Genomic DNA, 23,258 nt, shown 5'->3' with positions numbered 1-23,258 from the left:
CTCTCAGTGACTGATGCCGACAGCTGCCGCACACTTCTTTTTGTAACTCCACCCTGAAGGTCTAAGGTCATGTGTAACCCCAGCTGCAGAGGTCAGGGGTCACAAAGGGCAGAAGAGGACTCCCCCTTTAACTTAATGAGTTTATGTTTTTAATCAGGACGATATGCTAATCATTTTCAAATACTTTTCAATGACAACTTCTCTTGTTTAATAGAGCAAGACAAAAATGAGATTGTTGAGCAAAGATGGGATATGGAATGGCTGACTCCTTAACGACATTTAAATACTTCCCAGCAGCAGGGGCATCTAGATCAAATGCGCATCACGGTAAAAATTTTAGCATGGCATAAAGAAGTAAAGTAGGACTCGTACCTTCCCCGTGGACTTGACTCCTTTCCAGACGCAGAAATAAACCATGATCCACACAGCCATCAAGCACAGGGTGAGCTCCCACTTAATGGGCCCTGGGTCATCCAGACCTGAGGAGATGCTCAGCACTTTGTTCCTAAAAAAAAAAAAAAAAAGAAAATGCAAGGAATAACATAAAAACATTCATACAAAAGTCAATTATTAGCATTAAATTCCTGAAATTACAATAAGAAATAAGATCATATAAAACTGAAAATCTTCGTATTGAAAATCAATTTGAAAATAATTGTTCTTCAAATATCTTTTAAATTTTAGTTGAATTGACTACTTTCTATCTGGCAGCAGCAGCAGAAGTATTAGCAGTACAGTAATAGCAGTAGTAGTAACTGTCTAGATTGCCCCCAAAATACCTTTAATTATTTTCCTGATTGATCCATTGATCCTGTTATGGTTGTGAAAATTGAGTCCGTTTTACAGTACGATTCCTAAGATGTTTTAGTTCAAACAAACCCTTTAAAGCCCGTAAAGGATTCAAGTATAGACTTAAAGGGTTCTTAAGTGGGTCAGGGCTAGTCATTCTCAACTTTACAATCTGCTTCAGAAATAGATCCAAGAAAGAAGACAGAAAATACCAATACAGATTTAACATAACATAAGTTGGGTTACGTTTGCGTGTTTGTGAACTGTCCCGTTGTTGTGGACATTAAGAAAACGTGTTTTTAACGCGGCATGTTCGATATTTACCAACTGTATTTTCCACTTCCCACTGTAGCATCCAAACGGTCTAAGGCTTTTGTTATAATAATGCATGTGATTTGGAGCTACTGTAAGCTTTTCCGTGTCCAAACAAACCACCAACAGAGGGCGCAAAGACTGCATTTCTTGGCAGATTAAACATAGAAGAGATACTCACTCCCAGAACTCGATTATGGGGGATCGGCCCACTTCGCAGCTCTGGTTCAAGGCGACGCTGGCGTTAGCGATGCTGCCGTTGATGAAGCTGTTGTTGCACGCGGCCTGTTGGAAGATCTCGCTGCAGCTCGGGGTGTTCCAGGGGTTGTCGCAGGAGGCCCAGGGCAGCTCCGAGCGGAACGAGTTGATCAGGTAATAGAAGCCCCACGCCAGCACCATGATGTAGTACGTGTTACAGAAGAAGACGATAACCATCGACGAGTAGCCCAGACCTGAGAGCAATGAGATTAGACATGTCCAGGTTTAGTTTATTCAGTGTCTGACATTGTTTAAATTATTTGGAGACATATTGTGCAAAGATCAACGTCAATGAACATTCAACCTCGTCACAGCGGTTTTCCTCATCATTAGTTTATTCAAAGTTGTATTTTATTTGATTCCTGCAAGTTTGAGTTACCAGTAATCCTGTGTTGTCGTGCAACTGAGGCTCGAATTCTCAGAAATGCCCGTTTTCACCTGCCCCTTATTCCCGCCTACTTTCCTGAACTCAGTTGTGATTAAAAAAATGTTCGTACAGTTTCGAACAGGAAATTTCTATTACCAAGCTGTTTAGGATCAATACTGTGGTTTACAATGAACCGATTCATTATATTTTGTGTGTGGATATATTATATAAATTAACATCGTTGATTCACTATTGGATTCCAGTTGCAAATTTAGGCCTCGTCATCAATACTGTACTTAATTATTTTATTGAGTTAATGGATGTGCGACTTGTTTTCACTGTGGAGGTACTGGGACTTGAGAACAGAATGATTCATAAAATCATGTTTTGCAGAAGAAAGGCGTCGCTGCTGTCCAGGATCCTGGCTCTGATCTAATCCACCTCATCCTGACAGTTTGAAATGCAGAGGATTAAAGTGAGGCAGTTTTGTTCAGAGGATTATTTGATTATTATCTGGGTAAACCTAAGATAAAGATTAAAAAAAGGCAAAAAGTTCACCTGTGGCCGTTAAAAGTGCACTATGTAGCTTTTCTGATGAGGGTTCACCTGCTCGTCTCCATGGAGACGAGCATTAATCCATCTAATATTTATTCAATTACAGGTGTTTTTATCGCTTGAAAATACGTTGAAAAACAGGCATTATTATTGTGAGTGGGGTCACCCCTCTACAGATCTGACCTGTAACTTGGTCTAATTGCCCCCTGCTTGTCTCCATGGAGATAGATACAAACTGGAAGCAATACCTGCAGGGAACTACAGCTGGCGCACACTTCACCAGGAAGTGGCAGGTTCATCTGCAGCACATTCCTCGCTTAATAAAACGATACTTTTCATGTTATCTAGATGGATTATATTACTCAGACATATCGGTTTGCTAAAGGAGAGTTTGAAGTGCAATATTCAGTCGATTATTAATCTGAAATCTGAAGTCCCGCCACAGTAACATGTCTCTTATCAGGTATACCTCCCGCTTCAGTTTATCATTCAGGGGAAAACAATTTAATTTATCTTTTAGATTGAACACTGATTTTATATAAGGCTTCCAACAGTGATGAGCAGTATTGTAAAACTATCGCTACTCTCATAAAAGAATTCGAGGACAGAGGTCTAAACCAGGTCTGCCCAAGATCCACACTAAGTTTGGAATAGAACGATTCTATTAAAAAAAAAAAACAGCTTTAAACCAGAGCTAGAGCCTTTTTCTATTAATTTGTGAAGGCACTAAAAGTAAAAACATAAACTGGACTAATGTGAACCCTGAGATCACTGGGGTTTGTTCCATTAAACGCACACAGTAACTCCCTGTCACAGCTGCAGCAGTGTGAGGTAAACAGGCCGTTTTCACCACAGGCCAGAGAAATCACACATTTACTGAAAGAACAGGTTTATGCTGTAAACAGAGCTGAAACACACTCCACTCTTGCGCATGTATCCACTGCTCTTATGGCTACTAACTTCTCATTCACTACGTCCACGAGTCTCCTCTTAGCTCTTCCTCTTTTGACTGTTCTAACCTCAACAGCCTTCTACCCATTTATTCACCATTCCTCCTCCTCCTCTGCATGACCCCAACCCTACTTCCCATTTTGTCCTTGGAACATAAGTGTTTTGGTAGATTTCCACTGTGTTCGAGCTCTGTGTGAATGAATGAGTCACTGCAGTAAACCTGGATTAGCCCCTAACAATCACATGACTTGTAGTGCTTAGATAGACATTTGAACAGTTTGAAACAAAGGCCGGTTATCAGCTGGTTTAGTTTTTTTTTTTTTATATATAGTTAAATGATCTGAGGAAATGTGCATATGTTCCTTACATTTCTAGAAGTGTGTAGAGGTAGTATTTTATCATGACTGTGGTACATAGTTGTGGCACGTAGACGATTGGAGCTAATCATTTTAATGCCTGTTTACCTTTAGTACAGCATATGTTACAGTAGCACGCGGCGGTTGTCACGTAGAGTGAGCAGAGGTCAGATTATCAGATGTTGATAAAGTCACACAATTGCACTGTGTCCTTTCTAGAACACACTGTATGAGTCTGCTCAGAGGAAACCAACACTGCGCACATGAGCATATGCAGTGCACTCTTAGATGTCCCTGTCAATCATATGCTTTACAGTAGGAAGCACACTCTCTCATGAGTTTCTCTGAATATTCACAAGTTTGCATTTGGCTGAAAAGACCTATGTAAAAAATCTCCACGGGAATTATTTGATCAGGCCTTTGAACGCCAGTTTATGTAATCTTCAGTTTATGTTCTTCAGTTAAATAAACTATATTTTTGTTGCCCTTTGTAACTTTACAACACATCCTTTCATATAATCATAAAATATATAGTAATAATTAGGGATGTCACCACCTAATAACATTTTATTGTTACGATTACTGAGAGGAAAAAACATGATCAGTGAGATTGTTGACAAAAAAAAAAAAAAAAGGACTTTACATTTAGGTTTACATTAAGAGTATTGAGTATCATTTATTCTTTCCTTTATGTCAGGGCAGTGCATGTTAATGAACATACATGATACACATGCTGTGAACACGCCAGATTGTAGCCTGGGCTCGTTTCCATCACTTTTGAATGTATCAAGTGGAAATCGGAGCACCCGGAGGAAACCTTTACAGACACAGAGAGAACACGCAAACTGAAAGACCGCACGACCCCATGGGAGTCTTCCGAAGGTCGGCGGTTCGAATCCCGCTCTGTTAGAGCGGTCAGATCCACTGGCCCGCAGGTTGGCGACGCGATCATAGCTTCCTCAGGTGAATATTGCCGAACCCGACTCACCCCAGTGTTTGCGAACATCTGCAGTGTGAATGTGTGACTGGTTCCTTGGTGTAATGTACTTTGAGTGCCTTGACGCTAGAAAAGCGCTATAAATGTGACTATTTACCATTTTAACCCAGGAACTTCTTGTTGTGAAGCGAGAGCGCTAAGCGCTGCATTACCGTGCCAACCGAATAGAAACAATGTAGACAGAAACTGGATTTACCTATAACATTGACACAATTATCATTGAATAGTTTTCACAGTTATATTGTGGCGTAGATAATCACGATAATTGATTATCTGAATTAACTTGACATCCTTGTAATATTTAAAACATTACTTTAATTTGAAATATTATATTTGTTTTATTTGTTTGTGTGGTGCAGGAGCGTGCCCATCATCTCTGCGTTCTGGCATTGTGCAGTACTAATAAAGCACCAGTTAGTGTGTACAAATCTAAACCCTACATACTCACTGCTATACTGCCCCCACTGGCCTGAATCGGCAGGAACACGCAGATGTCAATAAGCGTATACCATAATCGTAGTTTATACCATAACAGTGGTTTCATAAGAGGTAGTAGTAGTAGTAGTAGCAGTAGTAATAGTAGTAGTACCTTTAAAAAGCGGCGCAATGTTCCACACGTTGATGCTTCCCGCCTTCATGAACTGCCCCAGAGCGATCTCCAGGAAAAAGATGGGGATTCCACCAATGAAGACGATCAGAAGGTAGGGGATCAGGAACACGCCTGCAGAACACGCCAATGTCAAGTCAGACACATGTCATTTCTATACAATATTCACTGTCCTCCATTTTGCCACGGCTGCCAAATAATACTGAGGATGCAATATTTTTTCACTAGTGTCACTTTTACAGCATAATCACAATCTATTGTGTTGATAAATCACTTATTCAGTCAGATTTTTTACTTGAAGAATTTTCAGTCAGTAACATGTTGGTGGAATAAAGCACAGTGGGAGACGCAGCATCCCTGTGGTGCGATAGAATTTAGTCCTAAACAATTGTGAATCAAGTCTGAAACTCCTGCTATAAATCCACCAGGCACATTACTGAATAAACAGGTTCTACATCTATCATCCAACTCCAGATCCTCAGCAGTAGTAGTGGAAGACGTAGTCGCAGCGGTGCCATTATGGGATGTCTGGAGTTTGAATTAAAGTTACACAACCCCCTCTGTTTGGGGTCATTCAATTGACCCACATTTTTGGTCACACTCATTAACATACCTTTGACATGGCAGGCTCTACGCAACACACACACACACACACACACACACTCTATTGATTATTGCAATTGACAATTATATTAATGCCTCAGAACTCAAGGATTGTTACAGGAACTAAGATTTCGAGAAGTACATCTCGACAAGCCAAGGTTTATGAAAACATTTTGAAACCATTGCAACAGCTTATTACAAGTAATAGAGATCCTATATCTATATTATGCTTTATTCAAACCTTTAAAAACCTTTCCTATAAGTGATCTGTTCTTTTCTTCTGTATCTGCCTCTATCTACTGCGTTGTACCAATGAAATTTCCCCATGTGGGACAATAAAGGATTATCTTATCTTAAAACCAGATTTGTGCATTATTTTGTATTTTACCAGGTAGATTACATCTGAATCAAGAAACCCTCATCCAGGTTTAGAAGTTAATTAGATGGGAACTCTGGTTAGGTGTTAGACCTGGTTTAGAGATCAAAGAGAAGATCAACTCCGCTCAGGAGACACAAAACAAAGCTTGTTCCAAAAAAAGACAGTAAGTTTCCACTGGTCAAAAGCAACAATAAACCAGGCCTAAACCCAGTTCAACCTATCCCACGTGTGGTCTTGTTGGTTTATGTTTCTGAAGCAGAAATAGCCGTTAGCCGCTTATCCCAGGCTACTGTCGGCGAGGTAATCTGTCTCGACTAATCTTCTGTCACCGGGCTAACACCAGACTAAGGCCGGACCAAGTGACGCACTGTAATCGGGCTAATATCATCGAAGTCATGTGACCTCTTGTGTGGTGGCTGATTGGACGAGCCCCCATGTAATTGGAAACCGCAATTCAATCTATGACACCACATATCTGTGATCATTCTGATTTCTAGAGTTGTCAGATTATTGAGAAAATCAAAATCCGAGCTGATGGTTTACAGTGGTCGATGTTAACGAGAAAATAACAATACAACGAACTAATGTGTCATGATTAAGGACAACTTTATTTTTTAATTTTTTTTTTTATTATACACTTTGAATTCCAAATTGCCTACCACGGGTACTCAAAAAAACAAAACAAAAACCCAATAATGAACAGACAGTCTTCTCCTTAATGTTTGGTGCATGGAAATAATCAGATCTAATTATCTAGATTACGACCGGTCATTTGCTTTTTCTGACCGCGTAAATGTACCCAACGACAAACCTGTTCCATTTTATACATGACCCTTTGATAATTAGATACGTTGGTTCCGCATCACAAAGGGCCGGTTTCCAGCTGACCCCTGATCAGATCCAGACATGACAGAGGATCAAAGAGATAGAGTTCCATTCAGGATTTCACTTTTCTCTCTCTAGATGAACAGCTTTTCTTGATTCAGCCCCATTAAGTCCTGGTTTGGTCCTTGTGTCATTGCCCTGGTTTGCTCAGAACATGAGTTTGCAGAATTAAACTAAGACTCTGCACTTTTTCTTTTGGGATGTCGACTCCTGTCTCAGCACTTTTACCTCCGAAGCAGCACTCAGAGGAAATTAGTATAGAATAAAAACTAAAAACTTAAAGACCAGGACGTTATCAGATCTCAACAGAGTCTACAATCAGAACTAAACCAGCACTGGTTATTGATGACCTGGTGATGATGTGGATGTTATTAAAGTTATGTAACAGAGGAGACTGCAGTAACACAGACTCACCACGACCTCAAACGCACTCGGGAGGAAAAGTGTAAAGGTTATGAGATAAAACACTGTATTACGGTAGCACTTTTCATTTAAATGGGAAAATAAAAAGTATATATATTGATTTCTATGGGTGGAGCCAACCAATGAGACAAGCAATGCACACGGCAAAGCAAGGCCACCTGAAAACACTAGAAGTAATCCAGTAACGCATCTGTAAAGGCTGCGACCACTTGTCATATTGTCAGATGGTGGGTGCATCGTCCCCCCAAAACTGCAATAACCCGATGAGTCAGAGTTCACAAACCTGCCGTTTTCTCACGATTTAAAGTTATTTTAACTGACAACAAGCACACTTCTGGAGGCTATTGTGGAAAATACTTTCACTCATGTTCATTTATACTGACAGACGTGGATGTGTCCAGTAATTACAGAGATATGAACCATAAACCAGGACTACAAATCTGTAATCCAACAGTGAAAGATAAGATAATCCTTTATTGTCCACACATGGGGAAATTTCATTGTGACATCTGATTTAACCTGAGAATTCTCACCCATTTCAGCTCACATTTTAAACTATGACTCTAGTCTAGTAAAGTCAAGTGAACACAACCTTTTATTTTGAACGAGGGACTTGTGCCAAATAGCCTGTCCGCTTCAAAGTGACACATCAACCTGACAATCTACTGGGTCACTCAGTATACTCTCTAGTCCAAATACCAAGTTCAACATTAGGCTGAAGGAATATTCTATGGAGACGTGATGACACAATCCTGATTTCGACAGTCCAGACATGTAGAGAGCTCAGAAGTTTGTATTTTATAAGCCTTTTTATATGTCAAGATCGATTCTTTATTGATTAACCTCATTTAAAATACACAAGTGCTTAGTTCAGTGTCCTATGACCCTGATTTTTACAGCCTATGATACGACCACTGGAGAGCAGAACGTGCCTGAGATTAGCTGGCAGCAGATCACACGCCTCAGCCAATTGTTACAGCCGCATCACCTCAACTGACCCCACCAAGAGGACTTTACACCGCGGCACTTTTACTTCTACATGTGTTTACTTTTTACTATCCATGTCCAGTACGTCCGGCGAGTATAAACCTGACCCAGATCCAGGTCCAAACCAAACAGTCTTATCTGATCCCATTCGAATGCATTTATACCACTCACAGCAACTAAAAGCACAAGACGACAATTCTCAAAAGGGTCTTTCAATGTCCGCCGGTTCAATGTCAGAATCGGTCTTAATGCTCCAAGTGTTGAGAATAGTTTGTGTGATATAACAGCCCACGGTGTGTACTCCAGAGTTTACAGCTGAAAGACTAGTTGAGGAATTTCCAACTTTATAAACACTTTGCATTAGTTTGTTCAGTAAGCCAGCAACAAAACAGACACTAAACGCAACACTTTGAATAGCAGGGAATGTTGTTTTTCCAGTTTACGGAAGGACTCTTCATTTACAGTCCTTTTACTGCTACTAAGTATTCTTTCCACCTTATCTGCAGTCAGGACTAAAGATGGATTGGGGAAATTGTTTCAAAAGGAGATGATGTTCCCACATTTGACCGAGAAAGATGATAAAAGCAAGAGTAAACCAGGTGCAGCGCTAAACAAATGCAGAGCTTCTTACTCTAGGAAAAGTCTAGAAGTAACAGCTGCAATGGTCCATCATCGCTCAAGGAGAAGAATGTTTATATCTGATTTACCAGAATTCTGTTGCGAAAGAAGACAGATACACACACTTAATATTTAAATATTAAGTGAGAAGGAGCTCGGGCTTGAGCTGCGATGGTGATTTGCATAATAGCAGACTAAGAGGAGCAGACAGTGAAATGAGTGGATTATTGCAGATTAGACGTGTGTTAATCTCACACACACACACGTGTCATACTCTTGACCTCTGACCCTCCACCAAACAGGAAACAGTAAGTGAGGTCCTGAATAACTGATCAACTTAAAAAAAAAAAAAAATATCAGGTACAAAATCACAGGCCAAACCATGTCTAAATAAGGTCTTGGAGGTCAGTGAATCCTCTGCTCTTAATTAACCATTAAATATTCACTAATTTAATGTCGTCTTTTACTACATCCACTAAAGTCTTTCGGCTTTTCTAGAAGCCTCCAAACATGGTTGATGAGTCAGAGGGTGGAGATGCTCAAAGAATTTGAGTAAACGGAGACGAAGACCTAAAGAAGGTGTGTCTACCTGGACCAGGTCAACAACTATGGACTTTACCAAATTTAGTTCTATACAATCTACCGTATTTTCCGGACTATAAATCGCACTGGAGTATAAATCGCACCAGCCAAAAAATGCATTATAGAGAAGAAAAAAACATATGCAAGTTGCACTGGAGTATGAAATGCAGTTGCAAGTGTGAAAATAACCAATAATATCAAGTTGCTCCGGAGTAAAAGTATAAGTATTGGTATAAATATAAGTACAAGTCGCACCCTAGCCAAAACTAATGAAAAAATACAGTATTGTCCCGACAAAAATAACAGTAATTAAAGCCGCACTAGCAGCGATAATGGCTCTCGCCTCCCGCGCCACCGCCTTCCCGCCCGCCCATGTTTTCTGCTGCGTTTTGCCGCATGCCAAACGACGCTCAGTAATTCACTGTTGATGATTGCGTAGTCTGCGATTCAAATACTAGTTTGGCCTGATAAATTGCAAGATCGTGCTGAACGCAGACCTGAGCAGGGAGAAAGAGAGAGAGCCTCGGTGACCCGGAACTTTTCATTGATGTTCAGGGGGTCAAAAATACCAGAGTTGTGGCAGAAAGAATAAAGTCTAAAGAATAGTCTTAAGAATAAAGTCTTAAGAATAAAGTCTTAAGAATAAAGTCTTAAGAATAAAGTCTAAAGAATAAAGTAAAAAGAATAAAGTCTTAAGAATAAAGTCTAAAGAATAAAGTCTAAAGAGTAAAGTCTAAAGAATAAAGTCTAAAGAATAAAGAATAAAGTCTTAAGAATAAAGTCTTAAGAATAAAGTCTAAAGAATAAAGTAAAAAGAATAAAGTAAAAAGAATAAAGTCTTAAGAATAAAGTCTAAAGAATAAAGTCTAAAGAGTAAAGTCTAAAGAGTAAAGTCTAAAGAATAAAGTCTGAAGAATAAAGTCTGAAGAATAAAGTCTGAAGAATAAAGTCTAAAGAATAAAGTCTAAAGAATAAAGTCTAAAGAATAAAGTCTGAAGACTTTGTACTTTATTCCCCTCCTCCCTGTACCGCCGTCACCTAACGCTAATGCTAAGACCGCTGCACGAGAGGAAATGTCCCATCAAAATAAAAGGCGGAAGGGCATATTCACAATATCTGTAATGCACTTTTTTCCATGGCGTCTCGAGGAGTTGTCAGGTTTTTTTTGTGAAACAATGTTGAGTTTTTCACACAGTGGGTAGGAGGCGCTATAGAGTAAATTTGTTACATGGTATTAAATATTTCCAATCAGACCATAAAAACGCATTAGTGAGTGAAATATGAGCTCCGTAGATTAATTCCATTAGGCGTGACTTGTCCTAGAAAAATTGGAAATTAAAAGGAGCAATGGACGATTTTTCGGCGATTTGAGAACGCAGGTGGAAGTGCGCATGCGCACTCCCCCGTAGCTTGAACTGTCTTTCTCCGTCCTAATTTTGTCCCGTACGCTGAGGGAACTATATTATGATAGATCAATGCGCTTAGACACGCAGAAACTGCTGCTCTCATGGGGAGGAGCCGCACGCGGCTGCAGGTAGGTGAGTTTTATGATTGAAACGTGGCAGGACTAATTGGCAGTCCACGCCACGAGGAAATAAGACTAAAATTTGGGTCAAAAAAAACGTCCATTCAACCTTTAAGCCTTTTTTGAGGGCGTGTTACGCGGAGACCGTAAGGAATATAAATTTGTTAAAAATGTTTTAATTAAATTTCAATGTCTCTAGATGCAAAAGGTGTTGGTTTGAGCTCGATCGGACAAAAAAAACCTAGGACAAGTACAATTTTGGGGGAAAAAGTCAAACGTAGCGGTGCCACTTTGATTCAACATGGCTGACTTCCTGTTTATCATAGAGCGATGCTGCCAGGTGTGTTTTACTCGTCAAAGGTCAGAGGTAGCTCTATCACTGTCCCACGTGCCAAAGATTAAGCGTTTTATGTCTTGAGGTTTACGTGACGTGAAGGGCGTTCTCGCAAGCTCTGTTTTATTAAAGTTCGGGCCGAGCCGAGCCGAGCCGATCGCGTCTATGTCCCCATGTGTGACTTTTCATCAATGTTCAGGGGGTCAAAAATGCCCGAGTTGTGGCAGAATGACCATGAATAATAATATTTAATAATAATAATATTAAATAAAGGCTCGAGCATTCCGTGGAATTAATTCCACTCCTTGCCTCGAGCCAATTAAAGCCGCAACAGGCATGTGAAAGAATGTTTGTGGTTCTACAAGCAAAAGGGGGCAAAATAAGATCTGGGTCTCGTTTTATTTCTTGATCAGAAGTACACAAAGAAATTGTTAATATGTTTCTACCCATAGTACTGGCTTTAAATTAACTTGTTTTGACTTTATTCGGCTGGATTGAGTGTTTTCGTCGTGTCGTTGCGATGTGTTTTGGCTCCGGCCCCGCCCCCCGGCTCCGGCCCCGCCCCCCGGCCGGCGCCGTACCGCGTTTCCACAAAGGAGGAACTCATGAAACTGCGGAGAACAGTCGTCTTACCCGGAGATCGTCACGTTATCCCGTCGCAATACTGACCTAACCTAATACTGATGTGAAATTCTGTCGTATGTGCAATTACTGTTGGAATTCATGTGCAATTCATGTGCAATTACTGTGAAATTCATGTGCAATCTATGTGCTGTCGTGACACATATTATGTGCAATTACTGTCGTGATCACATGCAATGGTATTTATTTGTCTATGGGAGTTTTTATTTATTTATAGGAGATCTTCTACGGAAAGTGTTTTTCAGACTTCCTATAAGTGATCTGTTCTTCTGTATCTACCTCTGGATCTACCTGCGTTGCACCAATGAAATTTCCCCATGTGGGACAATAAAGGAATATCTTATCTTATCTTAGTAATGAAACATGTGAATGCCATAGAGAAAGAATGGGAGACCTTAAGATCCTATATGTGAAACTGTACACAATAGGGCAAAGGTCTTCAGACTGAAATTCACTTTCAATTTTTTTCTTTCCCTTCGGTTCAGTTTAATGTTACACATGTGTCTGCCAAATTCGGTGGATATCCAAAAAAGGGCCATTCAAGGTATACGTAGGTGGTGCTATAGTAGAGATCTTTCATTTATTAATTAATTTTCAACTACTTGTTCCCATTGGGGGGGCCAGCTCGTCGCAGGGTCAACACAGAGACACAAACAAGGGGCAATTTACAGTTGCCAATCTACGGTACCTAAAACATGCACCTGGAGAGAACCCACGCTAACACAGGTGGAGGACGCAGTCTCCACCCAGAGAAATCTGCCACCGTGTACCCATAAAGCAGTATATAGTATAGTAGAGATCATTTCAAAAATATAGTTTTCAATCCGTGCAGTCAATGAGCGCACGTAAATGCTTGGAATTTTTGTGAGATTAAGGCTTTTGTGTGCAACTATGACCTTGTCCACTAGCAGCCCTGTAATGGGCCATAGAATTCCTATTGTTTGCCGACCGCAGCTTCCTCATCACTGATGAGTACCTGATTAGCATCTGACTGGCCCAAGCTGATCCTGCCCCATGGTTTCAAAATGGTGTTGTTAAGAAGATTAGTTTCATGTCAAACTTAACAGTGTTAACAAATATATTCAAAACTATTGTCAGGAGGTTCCACCCCATAGGCAGGGCTTACTCAGTAGGATAAATACTTGAGTTCTCAGACTAGATCCACAGATTGAAAATCTTTTTGATGAGTTTTTTTTAAAAACAGCGTCCAGATGACTGCAACTGAATCTTTTTCCTGGACGATTACACTGACCAGCGAATAATAATAATCATAAATATAGCCGCAAGCGGCAATGATCGGCCCTCGCTACGCCGCCGCCACGCCGCAAGAGGAGGGGGCGCTAACGCGCCCCAATTGTCCTTTTATTACGCCTACTGCTGAATCTGTGACGCTGTCACATCTTCTCCCCTTTGTTTTACCATCAAAAAGCAATTTTATTTTGAATTCTTGGCAAAATGTGCGGCTTTGCCGCACAGACACCGTGACTCTTTGAATAAAAATGTGGATAACTTTTAATGGTCCACCCCTGAAGATGAGTCTCACCAAATTTCAGGTTAATATGTCTTAACGCCCTAAGAGGAGTTTGTGAAAGTCTAAAGTGTAAACATGTTCTGGCGATTTCCCCATTGGAATAACATGGAAGGTTTCGGTCATCGTTACGGCAAAGCCATAACTATTATGACATGGGTCTCATTTACTTTTTTGATGGGGATGCCAAAATTGAGTTGTGTGTCAAATTTCATATAATTTCGCAAAACTAAATATTTAACCTCCATATAAAATCTGTAGGGGGCGCTGTGGCTCCAAATTAATTTATTTCACTTCAAGTAGGTTTAGGGCAAAGAGTTTAACAACTGATTCTAATTTGACGCAATTCGGACTTTATCTGCGCAAACGGCAGAAATGTTAAATTTGGGAGATTTCTGAAATTCTTGCTACAGTTTGCGGCTTCGCCGCACAGAGACCGTGACCGGTATCAATGTCATTTGGATAACTTTTGATGTCCCACTCCTCAGTAGCATTTTCACCAAATTTCAGCTTTTTAGGGCCACCGCCCTGGGAGGAGTTCGTAAAAGTACGACGTTTGGAAAAACTCCGAAGTCATGTTTAGCCATTTTTGAAGCAATATGGCCGACATTTGGTTGGGCGGACGGCGTTGCCGTAATAATATTTTTTACTTCTCTTGTCACCATCTACCTCTGCGCCAAATTTCATGATTCTACGATCAGATTTTTTTTGGGTCATTTCCCATCTCTCAATGCATTTTTGGTACATTTGGGGGCGCTGACGCGCCAATTTTTTTATTTTAGAAAAGGGAAATAGCCAGAATGTAGAGAGGCACGATTTTTAGAGGTGTGAACATTTGTGTGACTTTTCGTCAATGTTCACTGGGTAAAAAATAGGGGGGTTGGTCCCGAGAAGAAAGAAAGAAAGAAAAATATTCCGATGCGAAAACAATGTTTCCCATTTTCCAAATATCATAAACTATACATTTTCGGAAAGCGCTCGCGCTTTCCTACCTCATGGTGTGGGTCCCTGGTACTGCCCTCTATACAGTTATAATGTTGAATTTTTGCATTACATGCTTATATGCACGGAACATGCAAGAGATGGGGAACGTATTCGTGAGCTACTTAGCGCAAATGAGTGCTTTATATGGGGATGACCCAATGTTAAGTGCTCGTTTAGTGCGCACTTTTGCACGGGCTTCGCCCGTTTACAACGGTAATGTTCCATTTTCCTACTACTAATTAGTATGCACGGGGCGTGTATGAGTGAAGGAGTGCGTTAGTGAGTGTTTGGAAGTGGGCGAGCGCTTCGCGCTCGATTTCGTGCGCACTACGTGCGCACTTTCGCAGCCGTGCTTCGCACGGCCTTACGAGATTAATAGGCCTCTCGCCAGCTTGTGGCGCTCGGGCCTAATAATAATATTAATAGTTCCTGGCTCGGGCCTGAAGATGACCAGTTAGATTATGTGTCATCTGAATAGTTTGTTCTCAGTGTTAGTGTTTTAGAAGCAGAGAAACTGCCTTGCCTTTAGTCACTGGTGTAACCCTGGCATTGAGGTTTGTCACACCAACGTGCACAATGAGGGTGTTAGTTTGACCTTGTGACCCTGAGCCTGTCGCTGTGGAAACCACAAATCAGCTGTGGCCAATCAGTAAATTAACCTGAGCTTGGATCAATAAATAATTTATTTAAAACTGACAGGAAACAGACAGGGACAGGGTGAGAACACAGCTTTGAAACGTCCTGGTCATGATGTGACTCAACCAATCACAGAAAAGCAGCACACGTTTTGTGCCAAATCTATAGTGTTTGTCTTTTAGAATCCTTGGGCAGCATTTGTAAACGTCAACTTGAATCAGGGCTGTAAATGATGATGTGTTTAATGTTTGAATCGCTTTTGGAATGGTTTGTTGTTTAAACCTCTCGAGTTTATGTGCTCCACAAAAACATTTATAGACTATCTAAAAAAAGTGCCTCACTATTTACCGTTTCCCCAATAAATAACTCGGTCCGATTGCATTCCGAGACCTTCAGTGGAATCTCTTGAGGTTTGGATGAATGAGAGGACAGAGAAGTCACCTCCAAAAAACTGCATCCGAACAGACCAGTCGTGACTATATTTAGGAGACAAAGGAGACGGAGAGGAAAGGAGGAGAGAGAGGGGAGAAAAAAAAGAGTGGAAGAGACAGTGTAGGACAGAAGGTGATCAGGAGTCTGTTTGATGCGCTGACCATCAAGGTCTTTTTCACGGGGCAAAGGAGAGGACGGGTGAGATACGACCGTAGAGCCCGTCTCCATGGGCCTCTCCTAAACCCAGAGTCCGGTCTGAACCAGATCTGGGTGAGAGCTGGACCTTTACCAGGTGAATCATTTGCTTTCACTTTGCTCTTTGTCCGGAATGTCTCCTGAACGTCTTGTTAGGCCCGAGCGCCACAAGCTGGCGAGAGGCCTATTAATCTCGTAAGGCCGTGCGAAGCACGGCTGCGAAAGTGCGCACGTAGTGCGCACGAAATCGAGCGCGAAGCGCTCGCCCACTTCCAAACACTCACTAACGCACTCCTTCACTCATGCACGCCCCGTGCATACTAATTAGTAGTAGGAAAATGGAACATTACCGTTGTAAACGGGCGAAGCCCGTGCAAAAGTGCGCACTAAACGAGCACTTTACATTGAGATGACGACCGCGAAGCGGTCGTCATCCCCATATAAAGCACTCATTTGCGCTAAGTAGCTCACGAATACGTTCCCCATCTCTTGCATGTTCCGTGCATATAAGCATGTAATGCAAAAATTGAACATTATTACTGTATAGAGGGCCAAAAACACAAAGTGGGCGGAGCCCACTCAAAATTATCGAAAGTACCCGTCAGTGACCAGGGACCCACACCATGAGGTAGGAAAGCGCGAGCGCTTTCCGAAAATGTATAGTTTATGATATTTGAAAAATGGGAAACATTGTTTTCGCATCGGAATATTATTCTTTCTTTCTTTTTCTTCTTCTTCTTCTTCTTCTTCTCGGGACCAACCCCCCTATTTTTCACCCAGTGAACATTGACGAAAAGTCACAAAAATTTGCACACCTCTAAAAATCGTGCCTCTCTACATTCTGGCTATTTCCCTTTTCTAAAATAAAAAAAATTGGCGCGTCAGCGCCACCAAATGTACCAAAAATGCATTGAGAGATGGGAAATGACCCAAAAAAAATCTGATCGTAGAATCATGAAATTTGGCGCAGAGGTAGATGGTGACAAGAGAAGTAAAAAATATTATTACGGCAACGCCGTCCCCCGAACCAAATGTCGGCCATATTGCTTCAAAAATGGCTAAACATGACTTCGGAGTTTTTCCAAACGTCGTACTTTTACGAACTCCTCCCAGGGCGTTGGCCCTAAAAAGCTGAAATTTGGTGAAAATGCTACTGAGGAGTGGGACATCAAAAGTTATCCAAATTACATTGATACCTCTCACGGTCTCGGTGCGGCGAAGCCGCAAACTGTAGCTAGAATTTCAGAAATCTCCCATATTTAAAATTTCTGCCGTTTGCGCAGATAAAGTCCGAATTGCGTCAAATTAGAATCAGTTGTTAAACTCTTTGCCCTAAACCTACTTGAAGTGAAATAAATTCATTTGGCGCCACAGCGCCCCCTACAGCTTTTATATGGAGGTTAAATGTTTAGTTTTGCGAAATTATATGAAATTTGACACACAACTCAATTTTGGCATCCCCATCAAAAAAGTCAATGAGACCCATGTCATAATTGTTATGGCGTTGCCGTAACGATGATCGAAACCTTTCATGTTATTCCAATGGGGAAATCGCCAGAACATGTTTACACTTTAGACTTTCACAAACTCCTCCCAGGGCGTTAGACATATTAACCTGAAATTTGGTGAGACTCATCTTCAGGACCATCAAAAGTTATCCACATTTTTATTCAAAGAGTCACGGTGTCTGTGCGGCGAAGCCGCACATTTTGCCAAGAATTCAAAATAAAATAGCTTTTTGATGGTAAAACAAAGGGGAGAAGATGTGACAGCGTCACAGATTCAGCAGTAGGCGTAATAAAAGGACAATTGGGGCACGTTAGCGCCCCCTCCTCTTGCGGCGTGGCGGCGGTGTGGCGGCGGCGTGGCGAGGGCCGATCATTGCCGCTTGCGGCTATATTTCTCTTTGTTCTCGTTTGGATGTCTCTCTTCCATCTCTTTAATGTCCTCTGCGTCGCATTACATACAGAGACATCTCCAGGTAACCTCTTTGTTATGTGGACTTTCAAAAAGCGTGCCAAAAACAAGACCTTTTCCTGGGCTTTAGATACAGACTGACAGATAACCATCGCTCTCGCGTTCATTCACACGGGGCCAAAGTGGAATTAACAGAATAAATATAACTTTTAGCGATCAGCATCGGTCGGCGTTTTACCAACACACTCTCAAGACAGAATCTGTGTGGTGGATGATTCCGTCTGCTCCTCTGCGCCCGTGTAAAAGAGGTTTCAATCTCAATGGGGTTTCTCACCTGGTCAAATAAAACGGTCCATCAAAAAGAAATACGTTCAAACGGAGAATGCGTTCTTGAGAGATCCAAAAATGTGTCAAAACTGGGACTAAATACAAACAGATTTAATACCGAACCAGGGACTAGGGATGTCACAATTGGAACGATTATTCACAATTATTAGGCGCGTTGGGGATAAGCAGAACCAATCAGAGCCGGTTTAACCCTATTGGTCTACACGAGGCTGCTGGGGGTTTTTCTACGCTCTCATCCATCCATCCATTGGTCAAACAATTTAGACTCTAAGTTGTTTCTTCTTATGGGTGGGCAATATTAACAAGATTATTGGATTATTTTTAACTATGCATCAGGAATGTGATCAAATGTCTTGGTTGACGTTCACAAGTTTCACAAAAGGGCAGGAATTTGTAAAACCCGGTTTAAACCTCTATCAGGGCTGACCTGGGCCAAAGTGGGACACAATTATAAAAAACATTTACACTTTTTACACACAACAGTATGAATGTAAGACTTTCCGTGTTGCGTTATCACTAAATTGGCTTGTTGTGGTCACTGCACATCGTTTTATGCATTGAGTTATTGTGTGGAACAGGCGTAGCATACATTTTAAAGCGTTGCCGTGTGCACCGTGCATCACATGTGGAGAGTGAGGCAACTGGAGGTGGCAGCTCTGCATCAGTCCAGCCCAAGGCAACTGTGGCCTCAAAAGTAGCTTAAACCGGACGCAGAGTGATGCATAATTACTGCAGAGTGTTTTGAGAAGCTTGTTAAAGCACATTAGCCGACTCTTTACGTCTGTAATCGCACCACTGAACACAGTAATGAGGTGTGTGTTTGTTCTTTACCTCCTCCGTTCTTGTAGCAGAGGTATGGAAACCTCCAGACGTTCCCGAGGCCCACAGCAAACCCCACACAGCTCATGATGAAGTCCATTTGTCGGGTCCATGTTTCCCGCTCCTGATACGCACCTGGCACTGCCACCGTGCCACCTGTGCCCACGCCGTTCTTCTCAGGACAGGCCGCGCCCCCCATGGCCACAGTGGCCACGAGTGAGCCGTTAGCGGCTGGCACAGAGGGGTAAAGATGGTTGCCACTGCCATTGGCCACGAAATGGGACTTTTTGTTTAAGTCGTCCAGAAGTGTTGAGGACGATGAAGCGGGCAGAGACTGTTTTTCAGTCTTCTCCATTGCTCCCTGGAAGTTTAGAAGAGTTTCAGTATATGGCTTTGAAATTTGCTCCACTCTTTCACTGTCACTGGTGCTTCCACAGAGCGGTTCACTTCTTTTATAGTAAGAACTTCAAAGTCCAAACAAAGATCTGAGCTCAACAGAAGTCAGATTTTGTTTTTCTACAAAAAACAAAAAAACAACTTCTAAATGGTCCTGAACAGCAAAACAGTTTCAAATTCTCAAAACAGAAACTTATTTATTCTAATTCACTTTTTAATGGATAAACTCTACTTTAAGTCTGGGTTAATATTTGTCAGACTATATCTTATATTCTTAATAGTATATATTAGCAGCAGTAAACTATAGTTCAGCTTTTAAGTTTTTCACAAAATTGCAAATTGTTAATAATGTAGCAGAGGCTGTTTGTGGCACAAATCCAAATAAAAAACACTTATCAGCCCCCACGCGTTCAAATCCTATTGAAAGCGTTAAAAGAGTCAGTAGTTAGTCGAATAAAACCGATTAAAGAAATGAGTCTGTGAAAAAAGCGTAAAGTTCAAATGTTTCTGCCGCTGGTCCCGTTAGAAGTCACTAATAAAGGCTCATAACCCGCTCGTATTTCTGTCCCGTTAATCCTCGGTGCCGCAGATTTAAAGCCGTGTGTCCCGTGTGTCTTTGCGGGGGCAGTGCTCACCTGTCACCGCTAAAGACCTGTCCTCCTCCCGCTGCTGCAGTCTGGACCAATGCAGCGGCTGCGATGTTTTATCTGTCAAATGTCACTCTGCTTTTTAGTCCTTTCGCAGCACCTGTTTCCCCCGCGGTGTCACGCACGAGCCGCGGCTTCAGTCACTTCAACAATCACGGCCAGTCACAGTTGGGGTGCAAAAGAATAGGGTTAGGGAGAAAAACGCTAAAATAAAAAAAACGTAAAAATAAACACCACAGAACGTACGGCGACTTTCAAAAACAATCCACGAAACACTTGAATGATAGTCTGAAGAATCGCATGGACTTCACGGAGGGCTGGTCCTCAGCGGCCTGCTCTGTGGAATCTTGCGGGGGTTGAGAGCACGGTGCCCGGCTGGAGGGGGCTTCAGGCGCCGCTGGGCTGGAGGTCCAGAGTAGACCCGAGCTCCATCCGTTTTAAAGGCCAAAAATGAGACGTGAAGGCTCGGCAGCGTGTGCTCAGACGGGTCGGGGTCTTGTCACAGTCACGCGGAGGTATTTACAGCGTCGCTGCGTCAGGGCTCGTGTAAGTCTGTCCGTTTGTCTGCTGGACGTTACCTACGTGCATGGGCTTTATAAAGTGGCCTTATGACGCAACGGCTCTAACTCCGCCCTTCACGACCCTTTTCCAAGAGCTCCCGCTGTTTTACCACAGCACGAGCTGCTCACGTCACCGGGATCTCGCGGCTTTCATTTTTTTTTAAAAACAGATCACGATCACGATCATAGTGATTTTCCTCACACACGTCACCCTCCCGCACAAAACACACGCGCGCGCGCGCTGCATAGAGGAGAAGAATGCAGCGCTCTGAAGGACAGAGCCGTGGAGGTCAGATGCAGCACGCACAGATGCAGTGCGCCCCGAACACCACCAGAGTGCGCCAGAGCGGCAGGTTCACAAGCTGTGCTGTACTGCAGATGTTTGTCTGTAGCTGGAATTTACTTATTTAAAAAGAAAGCGAATTATTACATTTCATAACACCCTTACTTTGTTAATTGTGTGTTTTCTTTAAACCAAAACAGTTCTGCCAAGCTTAATTCAGAATCAGAGGTGAGCAGGAGGCCCACACTTACTACTCGAGTAACTTTTTAAATACAATTGTTCTTCTCTGAGTAGTTGTCGGCATATTTTTACTTTTTTATTGGAGGTAAAGGTTTTGGTTCCTCTTCCTACTGCAAAAATATAAATTAATTTGAACATTTGTGCACTTGCACCACTCTTTCACATGTTATTTAATCTCGTTGGTGTGTCTTATCTTTTGACAATACCAAAATGTATGCTTTTAAAAAATATTTTAAATCATATATGATTCTTACAATTGCTTGTTTTTATACTTGAGTAACTTTGTACTTCTACTCAAGTAATATTATTTGGAAGTAACGGAACTCTTAATAGGGTATAATTTAGTATTAGTGATAATAACAACTATGTAGGCTACTTGTTTGCAGAGTATCTGTGAGTATCAAAGAGACCAGTGCTTATTCGACCAATGTGTGTGATTGGAACATGAGATCTTAAAGTGAAATGAAAAGGATATATTAATACATATTAATACGTGTGTGCTCACAAACACTGATGTGTCCCATTACAACAGTGGGCTCAGTGTAAGACCGTAGTCTTACACAATGTGTTTTGTATAATGCATAAATGCTATTTCATAATATGTATGGAGCTCTGGTTCTCATTAGGACTTGAGATGATCCAAGAACCCGGGGTCCAGCAAAGACTGAGTTTAGGAATGTTTTACTCATTGGACATTTCATCGGATTAAAAACTCTTTCTAAGAAACTAAAACGAGCTTGAGCGCCCTCCTGAGGCACAAAATGGCGTGGAAGTGATCTGGACTATTTTAGATCATAAAAAAATGTATCACTGGTCAATTGCACTTTCATAGTAAAAAAGTATTTTATGCGACGAGTCTTTGTTCTTGCCATATTTCTTCTTCTTCTTCTTGCATGGTCATTTTGCCACATTTTGCCACATTTTGCCACAACTCGGGCATTTTTGACCCCCTAACATTGATGAATGTCACACATGGGGACAGGGGTCAAACATGGGACATAGACACGATCGGCTCGGCCCGAACGCCAATAAAATGGATCTTGTGAGAACGCCGTCTCAACAGTGCCGACTAGTTCAAAAAAGACAAAACATGAAACTCTTAATCTTTGGCCTAGGCACATGAGACTTGGAACAGTGATAGAGCTACCTTTGACCTCTGACCTTTGACGAGTAAAACACACCTGGCAGAATCGCTCTATGATAAACAGGAAGTCAGCCATGTCAAATCAAAGTGGCACCGCCACGTTTGGACTTTTTTTTTTTCAAAATCGTACATGTCCTAGGTTTTTTGTCCGATCAAGCTCAAAACAACACTTTTTGCATCTACAGACATTGAAATTTTATAAATATTCAAAAGAATGTTTTGGCGTAACGCCCTCAAAAAAGGCTTAATTTCCTGTTTTTTCAAGGACAAGTCACGCCTAATAGAAATGATCTACGGAGCTCATATTTCACTCACTAATGCGTTTTTATGGTCTGAGTGGAAATAATGAATACCATGTAATAAATTTACTCTCTAGCGCCCCCTACCCATTGTGTGAAAAACTCAACAATGTCTGATTTGTTTGAAACTCATGGTTCATATTCTCCTCGAGACGCCATGACAAAATGTGCATTGCCGGTTTGTGTATTTTCACAATTGGCCAGCAGGGGCGCAATGAATGCCTTCACTTCCTCTTTTATTTTGATGGGACATTTCCTCTTGTGCCGCAGTCTTAGCATTAGATTTATTATTCTTTAGACTTTATTCTTTAGGCTTTATTCTTTAGACTTTATTCTTTAGACTTTATTCTTAAGACTTTTATTCTTTTTACTTTATTCTTTTTACTTTATTCTTTAGACTTTATTCTTCAGACTTTATTCTTAAGACTTTATTCTTTATATTCTTTAGACTTTATTCTTAAGACTTTATTCTTAAGACTTTATTCTTAAGACTTTATTCTTTCTGCCACAACTCGGGTATTTTTGACCCCCTGAACATCAGGAGGAATAAAGTCTGGCGGTAATGCAACAATTGGATGCCAACTGCCATAAAAAAAACAACAACAACAACAACAACAACAACAACAACAACAACAACAACAACAACAACAACAACAACAA

The 23,258-nt window shown here is 41.4% G+C and overlaps 1 protein-coding gene across 2 annotated transcripts in view; it reads right to left on the bottom strand.

Annotated features, from left to right (window-relative positions):
- slc6a8 (solute carrier family 6 member 8) overlaps positions 1 to 20,650 on the bottom strand; it is a 30,159-nt gene extending 9,509 nt beyond the window's left edge. Inside the window, exons 1-5 of one of the 2 annotated variants that reach the window (XM_072449424.1) lie at positions 20,061 to 20,650; positions 19,042 to 19,390; positions 5,175 to 5,306; positions 1,283 to 1,553; positions 373 to 505 (exon numbers count right to left, since the gene is read on the bottom strand). In XM_072449424.1, coding sequence (XP_072305525.1) covers positions 373 to 505; positions 1,283 to 1,553; positions 5,175 to 5,306; positions 19,042 to 19,384 — 879 coding nt within the window. In that variant the 5' untranslated portion in view covers positions 19,385 to 19,390; positions 20,061 to 20,650. Of the gene's footprint in view, positions 1 to 372; positions 506 to 1,282; positions 1,554 to 5,174; positions 5,307 to 19,041; positions 19,543 to 20,060 lie in introns of those variants that run through there. The other variant, XM_072449425.1, reaches the window with a different exon arrangement.
- Between the last annotated feature and the right edge of the window lie 2,608 nt (positions 20,651 to 23,258).

This window comes from Eucyclogobius newberryi, unplaced genomic scaffold (genome assembly GCF_026437365.1).
Source record: "Eucyclogobius newberryi isolate DKJ021-1_F unplaced genomic scaffold, fEucNew1.0.hap1 SCAF_17, whole genome shotgun sequence".
In the NCBI taxonomy this organism is placed as follows: domain Eukaryota; kingdom Metazoa; phylum Chordata; class Actinopteri; order Gobiiformes; family Gobiidae; genus Eucyclogobius; species Eucyclogobius newberryi.
This window is presented reverse-complemented; position numbering and strand designations above follow the sequence as displayed.